This window comes from Podarcis erhardii, assembly GCF_964252035.2.
Source record: "Podarcis erhardii genome assembly, chromosome: 3".
NCBI lineage: Eukaryota > Metazoa > Chordata > Lepidosauria > Squamata > Lacertidae > Podarcis > Podarcis erhardii.
In genome coordinates, this window is record NC_138507.1 from 84,175,795 (window position 1) to 84,187,918 (window position 12,124).

Genomic DNA, 12,124 nt, shown 5'->3' on the forward strand with positions numbered 1-12,124 from the left:
CTGGTGACTTCTGTTTCAGTGTATCTGAAGAAGTGTGCATGCACACGAAAGCTCATACCTAGAACTAACTTAGTTGGTCTTTAAGGTGCTACTGGAAGGAATTTGTTTTGTTTTGACTATGGCAGATCAACACGGCTACCTATCTGTAACTAGGACAGTTTTGCTTACCTTCATATATGATGCATGGAATTTAATGTGTTTCCCCATACTGTATCATCCTTTGAAGCACTTCCTATTGGCTAAAGTAGTATCTGTCTCATTTTACTCTTAGTGTCACTTTCCAGAGAGATAGCCATGTTAGGATATTGTAGCAAAAACAGAACAATGCATTTGTTTAGGCTTCAAGGTGCCACCACACTTTTTTGTGTGTGGAACTGCTGCACTCAGTGAGCTATGTAGCTTAGACAGAAGTAATTGATCTTCACCTCAAGTTTGTGAAACCCTGCATTTTGTCCCCTGTACAAGTATAAGTGTGAATGGCACAGTTCTGATTTGACCTAGCGTATCATCACAGTATGCTGGAATCGTAGAAATGTTATGATGGTAGTGTCAGACCCAGCTCCTGCCAATTCAGAGGGCGGGGTCCTGAGAGCAGGGTAAAGCTGCTTGTAATGAAGTGAAGGTAAGCCAGAGGTGAAGAGAATCAGGTCTGTCAGTATCTCCTTTTTTGCTCACATGATTAACGAATTATGGGAGTTCTGCACTCACCCTTGAAAAAAATTGCCAGGAATGCTACAGAGCAAATCTGACCTAGTGCTATTTCTTAGAGATTAGGTCTTACTGAGTGATCTGCTGTGGCTTATTATCTGGAAAGCTGCTCAGCTGGCCTGGCTTATTACCCTGTAGTTTCCTCTGTTGCTTGAACCTGGATAATACATTTTAGGCTGAATCTTCTGCCTGACATCTTTCATGCTGCAGGTTCAAGACCTGCTAGCAGCACTGGCACTGCACTCTTGGGAATGAGGATACTGCCGCCACCCAACCCTCGTGAGCCACTGCTGCGTATTATAGGCTTTGAGGCCTGGTATGCCAGGCAGATGGATATGGTAGCAGTATATGCTACTAGGACTACGGTGTAAATAACCATCAGCCAGTTTTTGCAACTGGTTAAGTCCGTATATTATTCTCCTTATTGAACATTCTGGATTCCATCTTTCTTCCTCAGTTTTTTTAAAAATATAAAACTTCCCACGAAGAGCAGCAAACGTGCTTCAGGTTTGTTATCTTGGTGGCTCACTTGAATTATAAATTCAGTAGGTGGCCTTGAGCACATTTCTTCTCTCTGTATCAGTTCTTCATCTGCAGAAATGACTATCTTGTACAACCATTGTGAGGAAAATCAAGGTATAAATGGTAATGCCAAATTAATGCTATGTTTTATTTAAGACCACATAACTGGTATTTTATTTGCCATACAGATTCTTTTGACCTTGTAACTCAGAATTGATCTGAACATGAAACACTTGACATCCAAGCAGGGCAGCATACATAATTCCCACTCATTTTATCCTCATAACCCTTGAGAGATGGGTTGGTGTAAGGATGGTGACTGGCCCAAAGTGCATCAATGGCGTGCCAAAGCTAATTTGTGATGTGAACCGGGGGGGGGGGGGCTGGCATAAGTCCAGCTCTGTAGCCATTACACTATATCACCAGAAAGATTCTGATTGGATTTGAATTATAAGTACCTATTGGTTGGTGTCCTTTTAATCAGAGGGAGCATTTCCAAAGTTTCCCTATACACAGTACTGTCCCAAGAGCAGCCACTGTAGTGACATTAACACCTACCTAAATTATTGCCTATCAAAGTTATACCCAGACCCTCCCGCCTTCAAACTGTTTTTTTAAATAGCAACCTTACTTTGTGGCTTCATTTGATAAAGACGGGCAGATGAAAAAAAGCTTAAGAGCTGTTAAGCTATTTTTAACACAGCCTTCATCTCATCCAGATTCCATTTCCAGCTGCCTTGACAGGTTGATTTCAGTATAATTTACACAGCTGGACAGGACTGCGGGTGGCCGGACATGTTGTTAGGTAGGTGGTCGCCTAACCACAGGGTGAAATTAGTATGCAATGGGCTCTTTGCCTAAAGTATTGAAGCAGTGATCATTCTAAAATGTGCATCTCACCCCCCTCCCAAAGAAGGCATTTAAGGTTTGTTATTAATTTGTGGGTGCTTCATTTGGTGTTTAGATAGCATTTCATAATACATGACTCAATAATCAGTACAACAGCTTCCTGATGGACCCACCAAGAAACCATATCTGATGCACATTTGCTAAAACTTGTTAAATTATACTGCCACCAACACAACTATCCATGAGCAGCAGACAGCACCAGTGTTTTATTGTCTGCTATCCAACATGCCTAAAGAAGACTGAATTTTTAAATGATACTTAACTTACTTATTAATGGCACTTGTACTCTGCTGTTCAGCCAAAGAGGCTACAGAGCGGTTTGCATACAATCAATCAAGACAATCCCTACATGGAAACTTGCATTCTAAAAAAGCCCTCACACAAAAGGAAAAGGGAGGGAGGAAAGAGGAAAATCAAAATTCATGCCTCATTTATAAACTGTCATGCCAGTTGGCACAATTCAGGGGCAGGAGATGCCTGATGGAGCTGGGCCTCCAGCAAATTGGTGCAATGAGCCCTGGTTCCTAGCTCTCCCACTGAGGCAGTCTGATGGAGTCGCTGCCCCTAGGTAGCAGCTGAGAGAGAGGAGGATTGATGCAGCCAGTGGAAGAGCCCTGCTTCCCAGCTCTCCCACTGCAGGAATAACTGTCCCCACCCCCCAGGTGACAGTATAAATGATATGGCAACCAGGTAGATATTTATGTTCTTAGTTGCTCCTGAGAAGGTTGTTATCAGATGCTGACATCTCCTACCCGAATGATAGCCTTTCGAGCAGCTTCACTGCCCTCCAAATTCACAGGGCTAATGAGAGCCATTATATCAAGCGGAAGGGCTCTAAAAATAAAGATCATTCTACAGACCATTGTTTCTCAAAACAGTGGACAACACCCACAAATCCTTTGAGTGCTTTCAGGTGGGCCTCAGTTCCATAGCCTGGCCAGTGCCTCCTTACTTGCTTGCTCCGCCCCTTTTGACTGAACCAATGGCAGTACCACCAACTATTTGCTCAATGAGTAAAAGTGTCTGGGAGACAGAGAATTTTAGGGGGTGGGAAGAGAAGGAAGGAAGCTTTCTTTCTGAAGGGTAAGTGCCAGAGGAGGTGTTGAATAAAATTTGAAAGTGAGATAGGTTAATACTCTATTATATAATAAACAAACAAACAAGGAAAAGAAAGACATAAGAGAGGAAAGCTGTTATTGGAAAAATAAATGAATGTAAAAGGACCAGAGAGTAGGGATGAGAGAAAGTGGTAGTTTGTGGGAAGGAAGGTTGAGAATAAGGTGCTAGTTGAGTGTGAAAGGAGAATGAGAGATAAATTAAGGGAGCTGGGATAGGATAGAGAAGGCACCTGTCCAAAATGCAATGAGATTGTTCAAAATGGACCTCCTGATAGGATGGTATCTGCAGGTTGTCCTCTCCTGCAGAGTGCAGTGGTTGGTTGGATATATAGAGGATGAAGCAATCTTTCATATTCCATCTCTGTTAAAAGTTCCATCATCTTAATAATAAAGCAAGCAGGCAACAGATAAGCAGATGTGTTTGTTTCTTCTTCCAGTCTCATATTTTAAATTCTTCTTTCTCCTCCTCCCCCTGCCTGGGTTAAGACCTTGGTTACTTTCTCAGTCAGGAACTCGAGCATGCCAGCAAGGCCCAGCTAAGCTAGTGGTTTTCACTTCAGGTGCCAAGATAACATGCAGACTTGGCAGGCTCCAAGCATTCCCATGAGATTCACACTGTTCCGTTGCTGGACACCAAAATGGTTTTCCTCTGGCACTCCTTGGAGATTTCAGTTTTCTATTACAGTGGTACCTCGGGTTAAGTACTTAATTCGTCCCAGAGGTCCATTCTTAACCTGAAACTGTTCTTAACCTGAAGCACCACTTTAGCTAATGGGGCCTCCCGCTGCCGCCATGCCACGGGAGCATCATTTCTGTTCTCATCCTGAAGCAAAGTTCTTAACCCGAGGTACTATTTCTGGGTTAGCAGAGTCTGGAACCTGAAGCGTATGTAACCCGAGGTACCACTGTAAATGGCTAAATACAGGCAGGGTGGCCATCTGGGATCTGTCACATTATCATTTGATACCAAATGGCAGTGCTGTGGATGGGCTAGATGATTTTTGAAAAGAACAGTGTCAGAGATACTGTTATGTGCCTCATGAGTGTTGCCATTAGGCATCTTAACCCTATGTGTGATGGTGCTACAGAGTAACTTGACCTCCTTAAGTGTACACATCCATGTAGTGGCTAATTCAGTCCACTTGTCTTTCCCTGCAGTTAATTGTTAGGCCTTCTGCATATTCCGCTCTGCCAACCATTTCTTATCATGTACTGTATTGTCTTTTGAATTGTGCTGACAGAAGGGGGAGCTTTTATTTGGAGAAGTAGGTGGATAATAAAAAGGGTACAATGTGAAAATTTAGCATACTCATGAAGCATAGGTCTGTGAATAGCTATTAGTCGCTAATAACTTAAAAAGGAACTTCCATGTTTTATGGAAGCATTTCTTTTATCTGGGGGTGCTTGAAATCTCCATAAAACCCTGCTTGTATCTTTCCAGAGGGCATCTGGCTAGATACTGTTAGAGATAAAGAATGCTAGATTGAGTGGATCTTTGATCTGACCTAATAGAGCCCTACATAGTATGTCAGTGATGTTTGGGAACATGCAGGCACATTGAAACATATCCTTCCTGTAGTTTGTGGTAGCCCACTCTCTGGAAAACAAGAATAGCTATTACTTTTGCCTAGCTCCTGCTTCCAGTTCGAAGTGTTGAATCAACATACTTCAATCTTTCCTAGCAGTATTTACACTCTGTCTTTTCCTCTTCGTGGGAGTTCAGAATTTCAGAGATCTGTCTACTTTTGAAAAGATGTTGGAAAGTATCTTGTTCTCATAATACTGCATATGGTAGCTCAGCTCTTCCATGTGTTCTGATTCTGTTTTCTGTTGAGGTAGTTAATGCATTGGCGCAATTCTGATGCTTACCTGCAAAAAACAAAACAAAACAAAAAACAAAACCTGTTCCTGTGGTTGGGGAGTGTGCATTCCAAGTGAATAACCGTGCACAATGAATTGCAGATCTGCCTCCCTTTCTAATGTGTGACACAGGCATGCCTAAGTTGCTGCTTCAAAGAACAATATCCTGCTATGTTCAGGATTTTTCCCATTGTGTGGGTGTGTTTTATTAGAGACCACCCACTGTTTAATGATCCAAATGCAGAGCTAGAAATATATGCTGTATTCCTTCCTACGATTGGGGAAATTGCTGTCCTTGAAAGCACTTCTGAATCTGTTTCTTTCCAGACCATCAAAAGAATTGCATTGCCAAGTCTTTGATGTATCTCATTCTACCATCCCTCAACCTCATGCTTTGGAACTAACTATCAGGCTCCGGGTAAATTTATATTCGTAAATGTAATGCACACCAGAAGAAGAAAATGGGTTATCCAGCTTTGAAAATTAGTAGCTTAAATAGACTGTTAAAAGCATCTCATATTGCAAAGTCTATTGTGTGTGGACATAGGAAGTATCAACAGCAAAAATAAATAAATAAAAATGAACATTTCATTTTCAAATGCTGGTGAAATGTTGGGAAAGATGCTGAACTGTTAACTGCAAAATTCACAGTTGAAATTTCACTACCATCTGGTCTTAGGCAAGCCACTTACCATTCAGTTACATATCTGCAATGTATATCTGCAATACCCCTCCAAACTCTGATGTTCCTCATCTACTGTACTGGAAGAGATTAGTAATAATACTTGGGGCCACATTGTTTATCAATCCTTTTGCATGGCAATATTGCACCCATTTTCTGAGTGGTTTCCTACATATTTAGCTGTGATTCCTGCATTGAAGGGGATTGAACTAGATGGTCCTTGAGGATCCCTTCTATGATTCTATGTGTCTGTGTTTTAATAGCACAAAAAAGGAAAGAAATAGAGAGACACGTTCTGGAAATCAGTGCATATCTAGGTGCTTATAAGCAGGTGCTTATATGGAGTTGTTTATGTGGATTAATCATTTAACTCATGCTAGTTGTGTTCCCTTTCAGACATTAATGAATGCCAGCTCCAAGGGGTATGCCCGAATGGTGAGTGTTTGAATACCATGGGCAGCTATAGGTGTGCCTGCAAAATTGGATTTGTGCCAGACCCTACGCTTTCCAGATGCATCCGTAAGTAACAGAACCAATCCGTACCTATCAATCATTCATGTGGGTTTTCTTTTCCCCCTTGCATCTTGTAATAGATGCAAGTTCATCACTGTTGCCCAACATTTTCTTATGGCGCTTCTCATTTCGAGAACTTTTAATTCACCATTGGAGAGTTTCTTTATGACCTAATAAGAAACTGTCATTTTAAAACAAAATTGTGTGGTGAATTATCCAGATAATTTATGTGACAGAAATGAATGGATACACTAACACAGCATTTGCAGAGATCCTGTGATGATTTTTCAGGTTGTCTATGTTTGAGCTAAGTAAATTGTATCTTTTCCTTTTAGTTGAATAAGTAAACCCAGTAGGGTCTGATTAAAGGGGGATTATTCATCTATTGAGCTGTGTTCTGATATCTCATATATTTCCGAACCTTATATTCCTCATTCCCATATTTTTTTTATCTCACACACAAAATCTTTCATGACACAGCTATTCACATAGGTGTGGGTGTTGGTGGTGGCCCATTCATTGTATTCTTCATGCTGGCTAATAATTTAAAATTTTCTGCATTGAACATGGGTAGTGCTGCCATTGATAGCACAATCTTATGTTTACTCTGAAGCAAAACACCACTGTTCAGTAGGACTTACTTCTGGTAAGTTGGCACAGGTTTACAGAAGTCTCTAAATGCAAAAAAGGGTCATAACTTTCTAAGCTGTGTGGAAATTTAAAATCAGTGACATGGAGCATCACAGCCACACTGTCCACAGGAGATCCAATACAATTACAAATATCCTTCTTTGTTTAAGGATATGCAGGATTGCCCAAAAATTGTTCCCTTTTCATCTTTATCAGTGCCTTTAATAGTCCAAATCCTGTATACCAGGGACGTCCAACTCCAAAGAGACTGCGATCTACTAGCAGAATTAAAAACTGGCAGTGATCTACCCATTGGGGAGGGCAGGTCTAAGTTGTTGAGATTTTTTTTAGGGAAGCAAGTTGAAGACTAAGTCATCCCGACACCAATTTCAGTTCTAGAAAACGTGCGCCGATGGACGGGAGGGGCCAATTGCTCCTTTCCTCCCCCGCAGACGAAAAGGAGCCCGTGATCGACTGGGGGTCGACCTGTTGGACATCCTTGCTGTATACTAATGCTGAACTCATTCTTCACATATGGATGCTAATGTAGCCAAAGTGGCCTACTTGGTGCTCCATGCAATCTGCCATAATCATGAGAGTTGTTGCTGGCCGTGTCTTTGATCATCCAGCATGCTTTTGTCAACACAATCACACACCTAGAAATGGTTGGGAATTTTTGTGTGGAGAGAAATAGCAGTGTGTCAATTGGAACTTACTTGAATCTGGGAAGGTAGATATGGGAATATGAAATATGACAAGTCCCAAATGAGAAATAGTTTACTAATAAGTAACAAGTAACCAACTAAGTAGCAAGTTCCAAATATTTGTATGAACTGACTGTTGGAAATAAGAAAGAGCACAGAGGAAGGGGAAAAATAATAAACAATAATTTATTTTCAAAGAATAAAAATTACTAGACACTGTCAGACACCAACCTCAAAATGTAATAGTTATGTAACTATAAAGTAACTGTAACTAGTAAAGACAATTGAATATGCTGGGAGGGGGGTTCTATGATATTTTAGAGAAATTTCATTTTGCCAGTCATGGAAGGCCGCTGTCATCTGACTTGCAACATCAATAGAACAAAGCTTTTCAATGTATAATACCATACTAAAAAATTGGGGGACTGGTTGATTTCTGGATTAACCTGCTTCCATATTGCCTCTCATCTTATTACATGGCTAAGAGTAAATATATGGAGGGGGGTTTTGTTTTTGTTTTTTCTTTTGCTCATTTATTTGAACTGGTTAGAAATTTACAGTGTAATCTTAAATATTGTTCTGTTCCATTTCCAATCGTTTTATGTGTTTTATAATTGTATTGGTTTTATTTGTTTTTATAACTGTATATTTTATTGCCCTGGGAGCTTACAGTGAAGGGTGGGTAGGAAATCTTATAAATTGAATAAATGTCTACTTAGAAGTAAGTCCTGTTGTGGTTAACTCGCAGGTAAGTAAGTTTTGGATTGAAGCCTTAGAAACATCAAAGGGGTGTATTAATTGACCTATTTGATTATGTAACTTTACTCCATCCCTCACCTTCCATACTCACCCATTATTTATTATTAGAACAATGTATGTCTTGTTTCAGTCTCAATTATAAGCCAGAGATGACCCGAGTTTCTAATCCTGATAACCCCATATACCAGAATCCTCAAACCACACAATATGGCATCATATAGGCAGACCTGAGCCCAGAAAACAGTTTGAATGATTTTTTACAGCCCAGAAGATTGTGGCACCATCTTCCACTTATCCCAGATTCCATTTTTCCTAGAGCAAAGAATGGGGAGAGATAAATTGCCAAGTTGTTGTGTGCAAATCTCTCTCTCTCTCTCTCTCTCTCTCTCTCTCTCTCTCTCACCCACACCCACACCCACACCCACACCCACACCCACACCCACACCCACACCCACACCCACACCCACACCCGCCCATCCATCCTTCTTACTTTTGTTGTTCTTCAGTTCATTTAAATTGTCCCACCAGTAGCACCTAAAAGATTCAGATTATCTGAAATGATTCATAAGGCAGGGTAGGCTACTCCTTTTCCAAATCGTTCCAGGCTGAAATTGTGACTTCCTGTTTTTGTGTTTGTATGGCAAGTAGGTGTGGAGAGCTCATCCTATTTCAAGGTTCTTTTTTTGCTGCAAAATAATAATGATTAATTACAGTAACAGCAATAATAATTAAATGTTATTATAAATGTTTTATGTTTGAGCAAAACTGGATTTCAAAAAAGCAAAACTGTATTGTTTCAGTTTGATTTGTTATTTGTGGAAGATCTTCTATTTATCAGATGGAAGAGGAGACTTGCCAACATTTGTTTCTTTAACATCCTGAATAATTATTGTACAACAGATAGTGCATGGATGAAATCCACCAATCACTGCTGCTGTGCAACCTCCATTCATTTCAATTGGACATATATAGGTTGATGCTTATAGCTCTCAGTAGACTTTTGACTGATACTGAAATTTTGAGTGGTTGTTTTGTAACTTTTTTAAAAAAATAAATCCTTACCATTAAAAAGACATTCTCATGCTTTGTGGGGGCTTGGAATCTGGGTTAGAGTAGCCTTTTCTTTTTCAAGTGAAAACATTCAGCACAACTTGTGACCTTCCAAGCTGAATGCAGTCTACCAGCTAGGCATTGCACCTTGCCAGGCTCTTGGCAACTCTCTTGTTTTTGCAGTCCTAGACAGACTGGAGATGGGGAGAGGATTTATCAAGGTCCTGCTTGCACCACCATCAGTTCTTCAGATCTAAGTTGAGCTTGAGAATCAAAAGTTGTGCAGGTTTCACATAGACCATTATCACATTCATCCTTGAATTTATTTGCCTTCCTTTTGCCATAATCAAAATTTCTTGAGTTGCCAAGACAGCTTGAAGGAAAAAAAATCTTAGTAACAGCAGCGGATGTGGTCTGATCTCATGTTACCGCCACCCTAAATCTCGATGTGAGCTGTGATAAAAAATACTACTGATTCTGTTGACTGAAGGAATTCTAATTTTCAGTAGAGTGTTGCATTACATGAATTTGAGAAACTGTGAAAGAAAAGGAACAGTGGACAAGGGAAGGTTGATAATATTAGCGTAATAAGTTTCAGGAACTTTCTTCATTGTGAACTGCCATGACTGACTTCAAAAATAGAATTGTCTCATTGACTTAAAATGACCTTGCCTATCAATTCAAAGTGGCTGTGTGAGTGTGTGATCTGTCAGTGTTCTGTATTTTTGCTGTTCACCTGCTTTCAGCTTCTGCTTCAGTGCTTCTGCATGGGAAGGAAGGCTTCATTCTAATTATGTGTTGTTGGAGCATGGCAGCATCTAATTTTGACACTGGCTTTTATTCCTAAACCATATGGGCTTATTTACTTTTGTGTTGCATTCAGACATGATTCGTTATAAGAAAAAGAAAAGAAATACTTTTGATTGGAGACATTGGCATCTTTGTCTCTTTTCCGTCTTTCATCTGGTGGTGGAACTCCTATGGTGTTTCTCTGTTTTGTTTCTCATGTAAACTCTGGCGTCCTCCTTCCCTTTTTGCTGCAGCTGATAATCCCATGGTCACTGAAGAGAAAGGGCCCTGCTACCGGTTTGTCAGTGCAGGAAAGCAGTGTATGCACCCTCTCTCTGTTCAGCTCAGCAAGCAGCTCTGCTGTTGCAGTGTTGGCAAGGCCTGGGGGCCCCACTGTGAGAAATGTCCCCTTCCAGGAACAGGTAAGAGGTTCCCAGAAAAAGAATATACTTGCACTGACACACTGTACACTGCACATAGTGTAACTTAGCATAGTGTCCTACAATACAGTGTTATGTGAGTCATACGGGTTCTTACTAGTAGCATTCCTTAAACAAACATAGAGAAGATTTTCCTCTGCTGCACCAGCTTTCTAATTAAGGTAAATTCATCATTCATTGAGTGATGTTTCTCAGTGCATGGTTCATATCACATGATGGCTATGAATGAGCTAAGAAGGGTATACAAATGGACTGTCTTAAGACTGAAAACTATAACCAGATTTATCTTGAAAGAATCCCTTTCAAAATTTCCAAGCTTTAGCGATCAAGAGACTGAAACACTTTGCCAAGGAGTTGTGGGTTTGGTCCATGTCCTTGGAACTAGGCACAAGGCTGGATCCCTTGCCATAATTTTTTTTGTCAAAGTCTTGATGGAGGCTTGGAGAAAGAATGGAAACTAGGATGCTATGAATAGAATCAGTACTATTAAAAATATTAAAATCAAGAGTTCAGTTCACATTCACACATACCAAATTTCCCAATCCAGTTTGGGCCTGTGTTGTGGGCAGACAACCAGAACTGCCTGCCGGAAAGATGGTAGAACACTACACAGTAAGTAATAGGAACACTAGCAAATCAGCTAGCAAAGGTTAAAGTAGTTGGTTGGATGAGTGAAGCTAAATACGTGAGAAGATCGGACATGATTTGAGTTGCCTTCTGGTTGCTCTAAAACATGTCCAATCAGTTCTACTGCCATCCATTTTTCTGTGTTTGGCTTCCAGCTTAGCAATGGTAAATTTGCATACATTTAAATAGACCAAAGATCAGTGAATTACTTTCCTCCTCCTGGTTTGGTGGTTGAATCAGCAGAATCATTTGTCACTGGGCAAAATTGATATTTCTAAAGGCATTCCAGAAGAAAGGGGAGGTGCTGGAGGCTACAGTGAGAAGCAGAATGTGGTGATGGGTGTGTCTAACCCTTACCTGCTGCTGGCTTCCTTATTCTTAAAATAAGGTCCAGATTTTATTCTCAAGCAGAAAACGATAGAGATCATCCTACCTTTCCCAATTTTGAGGAGAAAGGCAGCTTAAGAGGGCAGTTTTAAGAAGGAAAATGGCTATTAGGAAAAGGGTTAACCACTTGCACCCTGGTGCTGATTGCAATCTCCAGTGGCTGTTTTTTGTTTTTTAAAAAATGGGGTGGTAAGATACACAAAGGTGTACTTTGGCCCTAGAAGTCTTATAAAAGATAGGGGAATTCATAAGAAATCATTAAACACTACAATATTTCTTGTATATAATTACTTGAGGGAAAGCAGAATTTGTGGTCAAGGTGTGGTGCTACTTTATATAATACTACTATACAATAAAGTATTACTTCTTTAGTAATGTCGAAGAAGTAATTAATGCTAGGCTTTTGTACTAAATTAAGAATAGCAA

At 40.3% G+C, this 12,124-nt stretch overlaps 1 protein-coding gene across 13 annotated transcripts in view; it reads left to right on the top strand.

Moving 5' to 3' along the window:
* Positions 1-12,124, top strand: part of LTBP1 (latent transforming growth factor beta binding protein 1) — a 193,433-nt gene that overhangs the window by 99,532 nt on the left and 81,777 nt on the right. For 11 of the 13 annotated variants that reach the window (XM_081856552.1, XM_081856557.1, XM_081856558.1 and 8 more), the window contains 2 exons: positions 6,196-6,318; positions 10,499-10,666. In XM_081856552.1, coding sequence (XP_081712678.1) covers positions 6,196-6,318; positions 10,499-10,666 — 291 coding nt within the window. The remainder of the gene's footprint in view (positions 1-6,195; positions 6,319-10,498; positions 10,667-12,124) is intronic. The other 2 variants (XM_081856563.1, XM_081856564.1) reach the window with 1 other exon arrangement.